This window comes from Oreochromis aureus, linkage group 8 (genome assembly GCF_013358895.1).
Source record: "Oreochromis aureus strain Israel breed Guangdong linkage group 8, ZZ_aureus, whole genome shotgun sequence".
NCBI classification, from domain to species: Eukaryota; Metazoa; Chordata; class Actinopteri; order Cichliformes; family Cichlidae; genus Oreochromis; species Oreochromis aureus.
The window spans coordinates 9081204-9097374 of NC_052949.1; the positions used below are offsets into that span (position 1 = coordinate 9081204).

General features: G+C 39.7%; 1 protein-coding gene across 1 annotated transcript; it reads right to left on the reverse strand.

Moving 5' to 3' along the window:
- Nucleotides 1-3795: 3795 nt before the first annotated feature.
- Nucleotides 3796-15703, reverse strand: LOC116326012 (regulator of G-protein signaling 9-like). Its single transcript, XM_031747098.2, has 17 exons — nt 15418-15703; nt 13723-13819; nt 12859-12909; nt 12607-12713; nt 11217-11268; nt 11083-11141; nt 10929-11005; nt 10762-10843; nt 7929-7991; nt 7435-7464; nt 7281-7342; nt 6550-6663; nt 6349-6464; nt 6142-6229; nt 5523-5661; nt 4972-5054; nt 3796-4705 (listed from the first exon to the last, which is right to left on the reverse strand). Exons 1-17 carry the CDS (start codon nt 15484-15486, stop codon nt 4513-4515), a joined length of 1482 nt encoding a protein of 493 aa, XP_031602958.2. The 5' UTR covers nt 15487-15703; the 3' UTR covers nt 3796-4512.
- Between the last annotated feature and the right edge of the window lie 468 nt (nt 15704-16171).

A 16171-nucleotide genomic window follows, 5' to 3' on the forward strand; every position in this document is an offset into this window, starting at 1 on the left:
TTACTTTTTTGAAGAAGTAACTATATAATTAATTGCCCAGCATTGGTCATTATATACTGTATTTTGCAGACAGAGAGTTTCAGGACTGTCCCAGACCACAGACTCATAATACAAGTCAGAGCTTTATAAAAAAAAAGAAAAGAAAGAAAGAAAGAAAGAAAGAAAGAAAGAAAGAAAGAAAGAAAGAAAGAAAGAAAGAAAGTTGTGTTTTCGAAATTGGAGTTCAAGTTATTTTTACTTCCAATAGTGTTAACATACTACACAGGCCAATGGCTAGATTTTTTTTTTACATTTTCATTGTGAATGAGCTAAAGCATTTTAAAAGTAGTCTACCATAAATGGAAATGCTGTAATTTGATTATTTTAATAAACCATGTAACTTGGATGGATTAGATGCTGGCGCGACCACAGTGCACATGTCTGCTGTTGCTCACAGTGGTCCAAGGGATCGCTCAGGGAGTTTGTGTGTTCGCTCAGACACATGAAAAATTAGAGGGAACATTGATTGCCATATCATCACAAACAGCTTTTTTGCTGTCATTAAACGTATTCAGTCGCAGATAGCAGGCTGCTAGCAGACTGACTCATCATGTTGCTGTTTAATCTTTGCTTTGATGTACCAAAGTTGGTTTGAAGGTGAAACCTGACTGTAAGACGTGGTCTCGGTCTTTGAAGCAACCATTTCAGAGACAACAAGGTTGCAAGTTTTGGTTTTCTTGATGTGACAGTAGCATAAAGAAGGCTTTAAAACACTCTTCAGACCATTATTTGCTATATATGGACATAACCAGGCCTGCATAAACTCTGTGTACTGAGCCATATTGTTGAAAACAAAATGTTTTGAAAGTTCTGAGCATGGACAGTGAAATTAGGATTATACTGCAACATGTGTGACAATGGGCCATTTCAAGCCAACAGGCAGGCAGGTACAGCAAGTTAATGTTTGGTCCACTCTAGACAGCCATTTTTAGAGTATCCCAGAAAGAATGCTGTCAGTCTGTCCTCTTGTTGATCGAATTTATGTTATACATTATGGTCTGGTCCCACCATTTTATACCTGTGTATTAGCCTGTCCCATTCTGTGGAGTGAGGCTCTCCCAAGGGCAGATGATCTCTTTGGTTCCCAATCTTTCCCGAGAGATAGCTCTGTTCTCCTCATCCTCATCCTCAGACTCAATGGGGTAGATGCGGCACTCCGGAGGAATATCTACTTTAATCTGAAAAAAGCTGAGAAATGAAAAGACGAAGTAAAGCAGTCATCAGGGGCTGATCTGATATTATTTGTCACAATAGCAACATAAACTTTTACTTTGTGTACCTTAGTAGCCAAACTAGATACAAAGTCTGCATACACAGCCATGAATAAAATACATACATTGTATGTAATGTAACAATATTTACATGTGCTGTGTCGGTTAAATAAATAACTGAATATGAGATGACAGGTTTGACTTCCAGCTTTTATGCAAAGATGTTCCCATCATATTGGTTTTGTAGGAACTGTAGCCCTGGTAACGCATATGTATGAATTTTTGCAAAAAAAACAAAAAACCCCAAACAATTGTATTAAAAATTGAATTATGTTTGTTTTTCCTTTCTTGCTTTTAACAAATAGTCCTAGTGTCCTAGTTACAGATAACGGCCTCTTCCTCAGGCCTGTTCTACAACTGTTTCACTTCTTGTTTCAGCACTTCGACCTAAATTTAAAGTAAAATCAAGACTCCTGGATTGGAGCTAAAATAATGGAAAACAAATGACTTTCAAAGTAAAAGTGCTGCATGACTGTCACTTACTTGCCAATCCGTCTGGGCGGAGCCTGACTAGGTTCATCTGGGGTGATTGGCTGTATGCGGCTGCTTGTCCCAGCAGCTGAATTACATTTAGGTGACAAGCTGGCAAACATAGAGGAGGGAGTGCAGCCACGCTTGAGTAGACGACGCAGGGATAGAGCCACGCGAGACTTGGACACGATCCCTCCTGCAGATGCTCGGGCCTCAGGGTTCCCCTCACTTTCCCCCTCACTGGCTTCTGCTCGCCGCTCAGAGGCAGAGGTGCTGTCTAAGGCCACGCTGATGGGGGACGGACAGGCTGGAGTGTGGGCCAAAAAGGGAAGAGAGGGCGAGGCGTTGGCGGAGGGGGGGTCAGTGATGCCAGAATAGACAGCAAGGTGGGGCACAGGAGTGGTAAAGCGGCACAGCTGTGAGGTCAAAGGCAAGAGACACAAGTCAGAGGGCATCCAGACAGATAAATACGTGTCTGTGTTTGGAATTTTTTTAGCAGATGCTTCCCTGAATACATCACTATTCTGTTAACAGACCTAGCAAGAGACATAACATGCAAAAGGTTCGATAACATCAACTTCATTATAACAATACAGAGTGTGCAAGACATAGGTATGGAGAAGTATCACTTTCTGTAACCACAGGAAATTAATATTTAGCCTCCAAGACAATCTCACTGTTCACTCAAAGTAAAGAAAGGTCTGATCACCATTCAGCTTTGCTGATTCATGATATTAAAGCTCACATTAGAGCACCACAGTTTCATCTCAGAGAGCACAGCACCTTAAAAAAGATAACATCTGTAACTGAGTAGGGAAAATGGGCTTTGATAGCATATCCTGATTTTCCAGTTGTTTTTTGTCCTCAGGCTGACATGCCCCTGGGACGAATGCCTCAGTGCCTATGATGTTATAACAGTGAGTCCTGCTCCAGATGGAAAACAATAAAAACTTTTTTTTTAAGTGATGACGATAACAGTCATCACTTTTATCATCAACCCATGATATTAGTGTTGGTCTCAAAACCCCACAGTGCTGAGATGATTACCCGAGATCTTCATAATGTGTTATCCCGTATGCCTATGATGAGGTTTCTTGTCTGTCGACTTCAAAGTATTTTAAAGTATGTTCTCCCCAGTCTGCACAATTGTTTGCAGGGCTGGAATTGCTACCATTGACTATTTACTTCATTCTCAAACCTGACATAATAGGATATGAAGGATGGGCTGAGAGCAGTGTCATGTAAGAGAAAAAATAAATGATGACTTAAAGTCAACATTCATATGAATGACTGAGGCAGATACATCTGCTTTTGCAATACTGATAAAAATTTTTCCAGAATATTCTTACGAGCAATCACAGGGTCTGTGGTACCCCAGGAGATTTTTTATTCTAGCTCTCACTGTTGCTTGTTGCCTGCAGCATTTTAATTTTACTTTAAATGGATCTCCAACCTAAGTGTCACAGGCATTATGAATGGAGGCAAGTTTCTGTTTTGTTAGCTAAATCCAGAATTTTTTTTCTTGCCAAATAAATTTGTAGCACACTCCTTTTAACTTGTTTAGCCCTTAGCTTCAGTTTCCTATTGTTTAACTTTGCTTTTTAGCACAGACCAAGCAAGTTACAAAACTATAACGGCAATGCTCATCAGCTTTGATTGGTGGAGACCCATACCTCACTCTATGGTGGAAAAATGCTGTTTTAATAAGTTAATATGCATTTTAATATCATCTCAATGATCAAGCTGTAGAAACAAGCGTTAAGTAAATTTGCAAACTTATGTTGGTCTTAACTTTGCACTTTCGCATCACAAAAAAGCAGGTTTTGAAAGAAAGAAACAATGGAAGGAAGGGAGGAAGGAAGAAAGAAAGTAAGAATGGAAGGAAGGAAGGAAGGAAGGAAGGAAGGAAGGAAGGAAGAAATTGGAATGCATTGCACAACAATCTGATTAAATGGAAAAATGAAAACGGTGAATAAATGACGGCTTAAGTCCAAACACATAAGTATGAGGTGGTTTTATGAATGTTTTATTACCTTATGACTGATAACAAAGACAACTCAAAACATACTAAAGAACAGTGAATGCACAAAGATGGACAGTACAGTAAATGTATCATGACAAACAAAAAAACAGACAACACTTACAGCTTACATGGACGTAAATGTCAGCGATGACAATAGATGGCCATTTGTCTTCTTCTTGTAGTAATTTATTAACATGAGTTGCAAAAAAAAGGTTGGTTCAGATTTTGAAACATGCATTTCCAAAGATGTCAAAAATGTGACTCACACAGAAATATAAAGTATATAAAGCCTGATCGATATATGATTTTTAAGACCGATATGTGTTGATTTGAAAATCTAATATTTTGACACGTGCTAAAATCTATCCACGAAAGTGCTCTCTGGTGAAAAAACTATGCAGCATCAATACACAAACATGATTAAAGTTGTTATGAGGCACAACAACTTCAACTCTTTAAATTTTAAAATTTTTATTTATCAGCCATTACCAATATTGATACCAATAGATCAGCAAACAGCTAATTTCAGCAGATATATCAGCACGCTGATGAATTAGTTGGGCTCTTGTCTATGACTCTTCACTGAAAGGTCTAATAGCAACATATTATAGATGTTTTCTAATTTATTATATAAAATTATATCCTGTCTAAACATATAATGTATTACATGTATTATATGTAACTATTATAGCAATTAGACGAATAAAATTAGTCATTTTTAACTGAGGTGCGACGAGGGGGCGCCTCTTTGCCCTGTTTGCTGAGTTTGCTCATGACCTGTGTGATGTCAACAGGGGCACTGGCGGCCATCTTGGCCTTTTGCTCCTGCTCCTGTTGCCGGATGATGATGGGACTGAGACTGGGCCGTCTGTTCCTTGCATTTTGCTCCAACTGGGAGTCACTGGGATGATGTATGGGGGGGAAAAAGAAACAGGAAGAAGGTAAGAGTTGAAAGTGGAAAATTCAGGATTGTCTTTAAGAGTAGGGAGGAGAGAAGAGAAAATCTGAGTTTTATGTTATATGTTTGTTAGGGTTGTTTAGACTGCAACATTCCTCTTTGCTGTGACTAAGAAGTATTTTCTGTTAGTCAAACTGAAACTTTCAAAGAAATGTTCCAACAATGTCTGAGAAAAGCTCCACAAATTCAATGCAAAAAGTGCCTCTTACCTGAACTTGTGTTCCTCGGGACATACGGCCTTCTTCATTGTTTCCTTAAACACTGGAGATTTTAGGTATCGGCCATATGAGTCCTGCAAAATGCAAAATGCTATCAATCGGTCCAGTGAGTTGGTCTATTACAGGTACAACTCCACCATTCCCTTGTGATTTAACCATAGACATCCAGGTCTGAACAGTGAAGCCAATGCAAAAGTGCCTTAAACGTCCTATCTTTACAGTGGCCAGCAGGGGGCACCTCATCTGGTTACAAAGTTCATATTGTATAAAAGTCAATGAGGACATTATCCTGCTACTTAATCATTTATGACCCCAGGTAGCAATTTTCTAGTGAGTTTATGGTCTCAATAAAAGTCTAATCTGATACTTTGTGATGTTTAGTTTTTAAATCATGCTCCCATTTAGAGCATATTACACACGTTCCTATTGCTTGGGCATGCATAGTGTCATCAGCTCCATAGTCAGCTCAAACCAAAATCCAAAAAGGTAGTTTAATTTATACAGTCTCTGCACTGATCACACCTACTGACATGTTTACTGACCTTCTTCATGAGCATGTAGATGTGAGTCTGGGCTGCATCCAGGACGTATCTGTGTGGGTGTTTCAGACCTTTCACTGTGATTTCCATCGTCTTTCCATCGATGTTGATCCATCGTGGAGCACCGCGTGCCAGGAAAGTCCTGAGATCAATGAAAGTGGGAGGAATGAAGAGGAAATGCTTTGACACTTACATGGAAAAACCTCAAAAGCCACATAAAAACTTCTTCTTCAGTAAAGATGTGAGAAAAAATATCCACTGCATTGTTTTCATCATTTAATCATCAGTTAAAGTAACACTATAATTAATCGAAGGCGTATTATTTCTGGCTGATGGCAACCAAAATTTGTATTCATTCTCAGTTTTATTTTAAGTTTTAATTTTTAATCTCTATTAATTAAAAAATAATTGAGTTTATTTAATGTTAAAAATAAAAAATAAAAACAGTGAACATCCAACATGTATTTGTGTCACTATTAAACTATTAAATATAAATATTGAAGAGTCATAAATCACTGTCAGTAAACATAGTTGCCTATTTTTAAATCAAATAATACTTTCTTCTTTACTGTCTTTAATATTTACCAGAAGACTAATATATTCTTCAAGGAGAAGTTCTTACTTGTAGATCTGCTCTGCTTTCTCTTTCATTGTCGCAGCAGTGCCCCACTTCAGATCCTCACAACCTTCCCAGAATGCCAAGTTCTCACCTGAGTAGGTTTAGAGAAAATAACCAGATATAAACTCAGATTATTCCTAACCCCTTCTACTGAAGGAAAGCTTAACATCAGGACCAACAATGACGTTAAACTGCACCAGACTATCATACCGCTGAACTCTTTCTTTAGGAACAGTCTGAAGTCATCTCGTCCTCGTGGGTCTGAAAGGAGCTCTCCAAAGCTGAACGTCCACCTCTCCACACGCATTTTAGTGGGTATTTCCACACTGTGCCACACAGATAACAAAAATAAGATATTCTTAATTATTGTCCAAAATCACTGACTTCTATAAGTATAATCATCTTACGCACTTGGGCATGTTCAAAGCCCAGTATGTGACGTCATCAGTGAGCCAGGGGTTGCTGGGAAGACACTTGGACAGAAAAGGGTCGTGGCCTTTATAAGTGGCACAGTATTTCACCAACCTGCAGTGGAGGGAAAAACACGTCACCATCGACCACACTGAGGGAAAATAACTTCTTTAACCATTAATGATGCAGCCACACAGAAACAGTACAGCAAGTGCAGCCAAGCCTAAAGGAGGCATAACTCACATTATCTAATCCCTCATCAGTCAGAGAACAGCAAATATACTTGACAATACATGTTTGTCTACTGTGAAGATTCTCATTTTCTTTTTATTTGCTGGAAAGACACGTGGGAAACATGTCACAGTAAAAGATTCAAGTGAACTTTCTACTAGCTAGTCACTGAGCTAGCTACTTATCATCTAATCAGGGCCAGTATTTTTCTTTTTTTACTAAGGAGCCACATGAGAAACTGAGACTGTTGTGGAGGGCTCCACCAATAAGCTTAAGCAGCCCTCCACAACGGTCCCACTTTCTCAACTGCCTATTCCTGAAATCTTTTCTAAGAATATCTTTAACCTGTCTGACCTTTACAGATCACTCAGTGGGGTTATGCTGAAACTAATGTGCATGTGTTACTTTAAGGCATACAGCTAATGGTGCAGCCAGGGTATAGGAGGGGTACTGGTTGGTTACAGATAGTGGCGAGCTTGTTATATGAGGGACTGTCTTACGCGCCAATGGACACTGATGATTTCACTCTGGGACGCATGATGGACTGCTGGGTGAAAATCATCTACAGGGAGAGAAATGACAGCCAGAATAACACAGAGCTGCCACTATACTTGATCAATAAAACAGCCAACGAGTGAGTGGAAAAAAACTTACGATCCTCTCGTAGTCATCGGGTGTTTTTGCCTGAGGAGTACAGATAATAAGTCATATACCTTATGACTTCACAGTTAGGACATGTGTATGTATTTCTGCACAGAAAAAAGCACTGTTTTATACATCACTTCTTTATCATTGTTGGACTCATGATGAGCACTTGTGAACACTAACCTTCAACATCATTTCACAACCTGAGCTGAGATTCAGGTACTTTTTTTTGTTAGCAAGTATTATAGCAAGTGCATTCATGAGGTGATGTGAGTGTGTGCAGGTGTGTTCACAACCAGCTTAAAAGTCTGGGTTTTGAAAACATAGCCGTAGGAAATGCCTGCAGAGGAGAAGAAAGTAAAAGAGAAGGCCTTAATTTAATAAAAGAAACAGCATACATATCATTTACTGTACCTGTATTAATGCATTAAAGCTTCTTATGGGATATAAGCTGATTGAAAGGAATTATGTTCATGCGGGTCAGGCAGAGACTCACCTGTTACCTCGTGTGCATTTGGATCTATTAGTCTTTCCAGTCCATAGTCCATGGCACTCACTGTCCCTGGCTACATACACATCAACAAAAGAGAATTACCCAGTGTTTACCAAAGGACTAATTAATTAAAGCAGATGGCTGTTTTATAATGCTAATCATCAGCGGATAATGTGTCGTACTTCTCGTGGCCATCTCAAAGAGGCCAATCACCAAATTCACTCTTGGTCATTACAAATACATCTTCAAGTACTTTATTTGTTTCCCACGGGGGCTTTAAAATGCGTTGACTTTAAATCACATTTAGTAGTCGTTACGATCAATCTGAACCTGTAAGATGAAGTTTTATGGACAGCATATGTCATTTACATCAAGGTGTCATTATATTTATTTTTAAACATGAAACATCTGTTTCTGCTTTTATTGAATACTGATTTTTTTTTAGAAAAAGTCAAAAGTTTCTTCCTTTTTAAATTGTGCATCTTAAATTAAGAGTGTGAATATCTTATTTAGTATTTAGAAGGAATGAAATGCTTGAAGGCTGGAAGAAGGAAGAAATATCTATCCTTTTTGTCTGAAAAGCTTTAAAATACACAAACCAACAAATGCAAAGCAGTTACTACTCTGATTTTGTAAGTATCAATCAGCCACAGCATTTAAACTACTTGTCTAATACTGTGTCAGCAGAAACAGGAGCCCCTATTGTGTCTGACAGCAGGACGTTTGATCGAACTGGGATCTAGGAACTTCGGATGGGTCAGTTGTAGTGGTACCTCAAAATTCCTGGCAGAACTTGACCTATCAGCTTTTAATGTTGGTAGCTGATCAGTATATAATAAAAGCCGCTGTTTGCTTTATTTTACAGTATGCATATGAAAAAATCTCAACTGAAGGATTGACAACAGAGCACCCTTGCAGCTATAACTCATGTGCCATGAGACACAAATTAGTGCCAGTGCCAGTGAACCTCATTAGGTCAAAGCCTTCTGTGCATACACTATATTGCCAAAGGATTCACTCACCCATCCAAATTATTTTATTTCAGGTGTTCCAATCACTTCTGTGGCCACAGACATATAAAATCAAGCGCCTGGCGTGAAGACTGCTTCTGCAAACACTCACAGATCTCAGGAACTCAGTGAATTCCAGCGTGGCACTGTGATAGGATGCCACCTGTGCAACAAGTCAAGGCATGAGCAGGCAGAGTGGGGTCAGCAGATACTGAGGTGCATAGTGCACAGAGGTCATGAACTTTCTGCAGAGTCGAGCACTACCTCCAAACTTCACGTGTGCCTTCAGATTAGCTCAAGAACAGGGTGTGGAGAGCTTCATGGAATGGATTTCCGATGCTGAGAAGCTGCATCCAAGCCTTACATTACCAAGTACAATAGAAAAGCGTCATATGCAGTGATGTGAAGCATGCCCAATCTAGACGTGCTCTCTGGAATGATGAATCATGCTTCTCTGTCTGGTAATACAATGGGTAAGTAGTTCCAGTGAAAGGAACTGTTAATGCTTCAGCATACCAAGACAATTTTGGACAATTTCATGCTCACAAGTTTGGCAATGGACCCTTCCTGTTCCAACATGACTGTGCACCAGGGCACAAAGCAAGATCCATAAAGACATTAATGAGCGATTCTTGTGTGGAAGAACTTGACTGCCCTGCACAGAGTCCTAATCCAAAAGAACACCTTTGGAGCAGAGACCGGGAGCTAGGCCTTCTCATCCAACATCAGTGTCTGACCTCACAAATGGGATTCTGGAAGAATGGTCAAAGGTTCCCATAGACACACTCATAAACTTTATAGAGAACCTTCCCAGAAGAGTTGAAACTGTTATAGCTTCAGAGGATGGGCCGACATCATAATAAACCCTGTGGCTTAAGAATGGGATGTCACTCAAGTTCATATGCATGTGAATGCAGACAAGCAAATCCTTTTGGCAATATAGTGTACCTCACTTCTGAAAGGACACAACACAAGTCACGGAGCACAGGCTACAATGTGCTACATTACTGAACAGGTCACCAGTAATCAACACAATATTCTTCCTAAAGGTTGAAGTCATAAACAATGAAAAGCACAACTGTTTAATATAACACACTTAACTGTGTTTTTATTATGGCCCTACTTCATATGATGTGACCATATAGTTTATGGTTATGCAACCAAAACTTTAGAAAGACATATTTCTGCAATATGAGAGATGTTTGTGCAGGAAGATCCCAGTAGATCAGCAGTTTCTGAAGTGAGAATATCCTCAAACATCTTTGCACCTAATCAAACGGCTGCACACCAATTAACTCATGGGAAACACATGGGTCTTTGGTTGGGAGCAATCACTGTCTTTGGTAACTGTTCTAGCTGTAATCCAGCATCACAGCACAAGAAGCTCGATGTGCACAAGGTGCAAACCACTGTACCACTTTCTCCCATGCAGTGTGAAATATTAATCAGTTGTGCCCTTTTCTTCTGACTGGACATGCAGTGGTAATGAGACATCATGGGTAGAGATAATGAGATACCCTGGGAAGTATTGCAGTGTGGTGCAATTTACTTTCTTACTTCTCTGTTTACCTGCAATGTACCAATATCTGCTGTTTACTGTTCGGGCTTGATAACTATATCTGTGCGTGTATGCTTATATTATCTCATGTTGTGGGGACATAAATGTGTTTATATAATCACATAGTGAGGCCCAGCTCCTTTTGGTGGCAAAAAGCCATTCCCATTCACGCAAATCATAAAGGACTTAGTGTAGTGACGGCTAGTCTAAGTCTTCAAATATAAATTCACAAACGTCTTTTGTAGTGATGGAAACATGCCTGTGTGTGTTCTCACCGGAGGTCTGTGAACCACCCAGTAGGCTCTCTCCTGACAGTCAAACACCACACGGTCCGGTTTCTTTCTCTCCTTAGCAGCTCTAAAACCCCACCCAAACACAGAGAGTCATGACACATTGTTACCCTTAACGCTTCCCGACATCACTGAGCTTCCTGCACACCCACCTATACTGTTCTTTAGCTTGCATCACTATAAAATCCCATTTATGATTCATCCACTTGTGAAGACGGTTGTACTGCTCCTGAGGACATAAAACAACACCTCAGTAAATGCCAACAGAGAAAATTAATTGCCGTGGGATTCATGTCCAATTCTCACCTGCTCGTGCAGCTCCAGGATTCCTTTCTTACGTATGTTTCTTTTTGCCAGGTAGATTGCTTCCGTAACAAAAACATAGATGGGTGTTAACGGTAAGTGATTCTTGGTAACAGGATGCATTCAGATACACTCACCATAATCTGTATCCTCAACAGGCCACTGCTGTGTGGGCCAGAAATATGGTGTCTGCAAACAACGGAGGGCAGAGGTGATGATTAGCAGTAAGCGTTTTTGTGAGTGGGATTCATTTCTTGCAGATTTGAGGGTGTTTTTTGTTGGTTGTTTTCAATTTGCAGTCATTCAGGAAACTAAAGCCAGACTAATTTGGGGTTTCACATCATAAAATAAATAGGACGGAAATTGGTTTTACATCGCTTTAGTGGTTTTTGTGTCTTGTAATGGTAAACTCTTTTATAATCTAATCATTACATGTTACAGCAGTGATGCTAAACCCATTACAGAAGATCTGGCACATGCCGCTTTCTGGAACCAATTTACCAGTGGGAAATTACCATGGTCAATAATGTTGATAAAATGAATCAGCTAATATATTAAAAATAACAAGTGAGTGCAAAATTAAATATGTATATTACACTGTAAAAAATATCTCTCAAAACACTAAAAATATCCCGATAATTTTCTGACAGTAAATTCTAATTTTTGCCAAAGTGTATGGGCATTTCTATGTATTGAAAAAATGCAATACATAGTGAAAAACATCCGTAAAAAGTAATATGGAAAATTCCTTTATTTTAAAAATGGGGAATGTTTTTACAAAGATGTTTGTTTTTATTTTAGTGTAGGGCCTTTCTGTCAATTTTTGTTAAAGAACAAAAAAAGTATCAAAAAATGCAGCACTGTTTTAAACTGAAGGAATTTTCCATTTAATTTTTACACATTTTTAAAAAGAAAGGTTTCTCACATTTTTACATTTCTGCATAAAAATGAAAAATGGAAAAACTTCCAGAAAGTGCATGATTTTACTTCACAAGGCTCAATCAGCCTTGTTTTCTTTTTTTAACCTTCCATGGCTCTGCATTTTTATTTTGAACTTACATGATATACCAACATAATTATTCTTAGAAGATGCTATGTGCTCAGGCTAAGAGACACAGCAACTTTCTAACCTTCACATCAAATGAATTTGATGTACTGATGTGTTTTTATCACAATCTTTTAGGCTTTGCACCTAATAAATTAGCAACTGCTCTGTCCTTTTCTGTTTTCTTATAAATAAACAACAGTCACACTTAAATGACCTTTGCAAGCACTTCAGTTTACATCGCATTTGTGCATGAGTTGTGGAGTCACTAGATAGCAGGAACAGGACTGCACACTATGCCACATTAGTGTTTCTGCATGAGTATGTGCATCCCTTTTGCATGTTAACAACATGCAAAAACACTGTTCAGTGTGCAGCAATGAAAACTAAATCTTCCCATAGCCAGAAATATTGTTTTGGAAGATCGTTTGGCTTTGCTGCAGCTGAGATTTTGGCTAAGCTTTAAAATGTGGTGTGTTTACCTGGAAGCGATACAGGGATGCATCTGGTTTGACCACTAAACGCTTGTGGTCTTGTATAGGGTAGATGTATCCTAACGCCACCAGCATGGAGCCAAAACTCCTCGCCTCTGAATAAAAAAGACAGATTTGCTATAAATGAGGTTCTATCACTAATTTTCACTGTCAGCTAACATGATAACATCCTAAAACTGTCTTATTTTTATGAAAGCACACACTTTGAACTGGGATGGCATCAGCTGCCTGATCTCTCACCTTGTGCATCGATTTGGAATCTGTCTGCTAACCATGCAACTATGTCTTCACCTGAGGAAAAAGGACTCAAGGTCAGAAGTAACAAAGGATCTATGGAAATAAACAACACTAGTCAAAAGGGCAGCTTGAACAGCAAACAACTTTAAATATACTGTATGTTGTTTATGTCCGTCAGTGCATGCCTGTAAATGCCAGACAGCTAATGTGAAAGAGAGACATGGAAGGAGAAAAGGGAGGAGGAGGAGAAGGATGACAAGTGAAGAAGAGAGAAAATGACAGAAAGGCAAAGGAAAGAAACAAGAGGAAGAAAGAAGCTAGGAAAGGAAAGGAAAGGAAAGGAAAGGAAAGGAAAGGAAAGGAAAGGAAAGGAAAGGAAAGCTTGTGAGATGAAAGAAAGGGAGAAAGGGGAAGGAAAAGGAAACAGGAAAAGCAAAGGAATCAGAGATGGAGAGAAAACAAAACAGCAAAGAAAGTGAGAGGGAAGTGGAGAGAGCAGCAGAGAAGAAGCCTTTGGTATGTTTTCATTCATTCAGCTGCGGGCATTCAAAGCTTGCGGGTGACGTAGAAGTCTGGGTTCCCTCTCTTCTCCTCCACCACCTACTGCCTGCATTTCTCTTGCTTCGGTCTCTACATGTTTGTTTCCTCTCGCCTGCTCAATCATCATCCTCCTCCTTCACCTCCTACTTTTTCCCTCTCTCTGTCTCTGAGACCATGGGGTTGTCATGGAGATGAAATCTGTAGCTCTGAGTTTGAGCCCAACGCCGTGGTATCCTCCGGCGAGGTTGTGCAGGTACAGTCACTCAACGAGCCGTTGGATAATAATCAAGCCACTGTAGTGTATGTGAGAGTGTGTGTCCACTTTACCAGTAATAGCATGTGGTATTGTGGTGATAACCAGTCTCTGAGGCTGTAGCTTCACTCCCGTTGCGGGGTCCTGCATCTCAAGGACCACCTTCTCCGCCTGCACAAAAAAAGGCCGTGAGGAGGTATCACATCAGAGCTCACAGTGTAGGTTTCTGGGGCAGCAGATTTGATTGTAAATCCTAAATTTTGATCAGTGAAATTCACATGACGGTGATGATGATCATTAGTGTAATCTCGAGCATGCACAGCATCACCGTTAACCTCTTTTCTACTTAATGAAAGGGAGAGAAAGCTGCATTAAACTGCGTCTCACTGATTAAAAAAGGGCAAATTTCCCCCCTGGGATGTTATGGCTCGCTGTGTAAGCTTGTAATTAATACTTCCTATCAGACGAATGCCGAATGATTCGGTTACTGTGACTCTCCAAACAACTGTTCAGCTTTTTAGTCCAATGACTGGATTACAGTTTTAATGCTGCATTAGAAAGTGGTGAGAAGCGAGATGACGGGATTGTTTCAAGCCTTGATCTCATGGCTTTTGTTTGGCTTGTGTGGGAGGTTTGCGATGACTCACTGCCCTCTAAACAGTTTTTCAGCTATCATACCATCTGATCCCAGAGCTCCCCCACAACTTAGGTGTGTACGGAAGAGGAAGAAATCCTGTAGTACATTAATTCACTTTATGTGTATGTGTGTGTATGTGTGAGAGAGAAAGAGAGCGAGAGTGTGTTTGTAGCTGACTCCTGGCTCTTTTTGAAGTGGCTTTGTGCTTTGAAGTCAACCTGGAGAGGCTATAAGCCCCAGACTGAGCTGGACCAAAGTGGGCTTTCATTGACCAAAACACAAAGTTCTCCAGGAAATGGATTCTGTGTGCATTCCCCTGGAGAGAGGGGGACACTGTGTGAGCACTATATCTGGAAGCTCATGTCTTGATTATTTCCTTCCATTTATTATTTTTTTCTAATGCTAAAACATTCTCTTTGGTGACCATCCAACTGAATTTTAAATATGAGATGATGAATGAAGGACCGCTCTGGCTGGCCTCACACACACACACACACACACACACACACACACACACACACACACACACACACACACACACACACACACAATTCACACAGCGCCTGGATTAACTTCTTTCCAGCAGCTGGCTGGTGTAGATGGAGGTATTGATACTGATCCAGGCCTAATGCTTATTAAACAGAACGACCTTATCACAGTGAAAAGGTTGAAACAGAACACAGTCTGACAGCTATATAGAGTGTAAGGGGGAAGCTGACATGACATCTGATTTACAGTATGTTGACATCATTCTGAAACATGAGTATATGAATAACATCTCTAATAACCCTTAATAACTAAAGTCCATATTATTAAAGAAATGCATGTTTGCTGTTGGGTTTCCCTAAAGCTTGGTGTAGTCCAAATGATACCTGTGGGTTTTAATGCTTAACGGAATGACCATCCTTAATAAATCTATACAATGAAAGCATTGGGATTTCCAGAGAATATTATAGATTATTATAGTGCAAATGCCAACGACAGCCTGGGTTTGTGAGGTTCCTGCAGACCACTACAGTCCAAGCATTGCGTTAGAGAATTTATACAAGTCACTAATGATGCGTCTGCTGCAGGTATAATCTATAAGCCTGTGCTCTGGTTTACATCATCTAATGTAAGCTGTGTAGCCCACCTTTTTGAGACAAGCCATCCGTGGTCGGTACCTCTGTCCATGATCCCGGAGAACGTTTCGGATGGTCATGTTGTCTGATGCTTTGCACCTCTCTCTCTCTCACACACACACATACAACACTGCTGCCGCCTGTGAGAGCCCTCTGTGTCGTGTGGGGATGCTTGAGGGGAAGTGCAATACTGATCGATGGTGATGTTGCCTTCAAATGTTCCCCCCTAAACCTCTTACTTGGAAAAACGGACACTGTTAATGTGCTATTAATTTATCATTTTTAAATTGAATTAGGATTAAATTACCCGTATGGCACTTCAGGCATGTAATAAAAAGTTGACAGCTCCAATAAGAGTGACAAAGAATTGTCTAAAATAGGTTTAAGTAATTGCAATGTGAAGCCGTTTTAGTTAAATATAGGCAATAATTTAGTGCTCTTTATGTCATCAATGCCATAAAAGCACAGACAGAAGGTCAAATACATCCACTTTCACAAAACCAAGGTTTTTTCCGTCAAGATTTCAAATTTTATTGATCTGCAGCAGAGCGTTCAAGTGCAGATAGCAATATTTCCTGCAGTCTCTGAAAGCAGCATGTCTAAAAGTGTGAAACGAATCAACCAATCGGAGCGCGTCTTTTTTCAACGTGTTTTTATACTGCACCAGTAGAGGGCGACATGCCACCACCGGTCAAATCTCCTTTTTTCCTTCATATTTATTTTAATGTTAATTATGAAAACTGTTTTTATTTTTATTTTTTTACT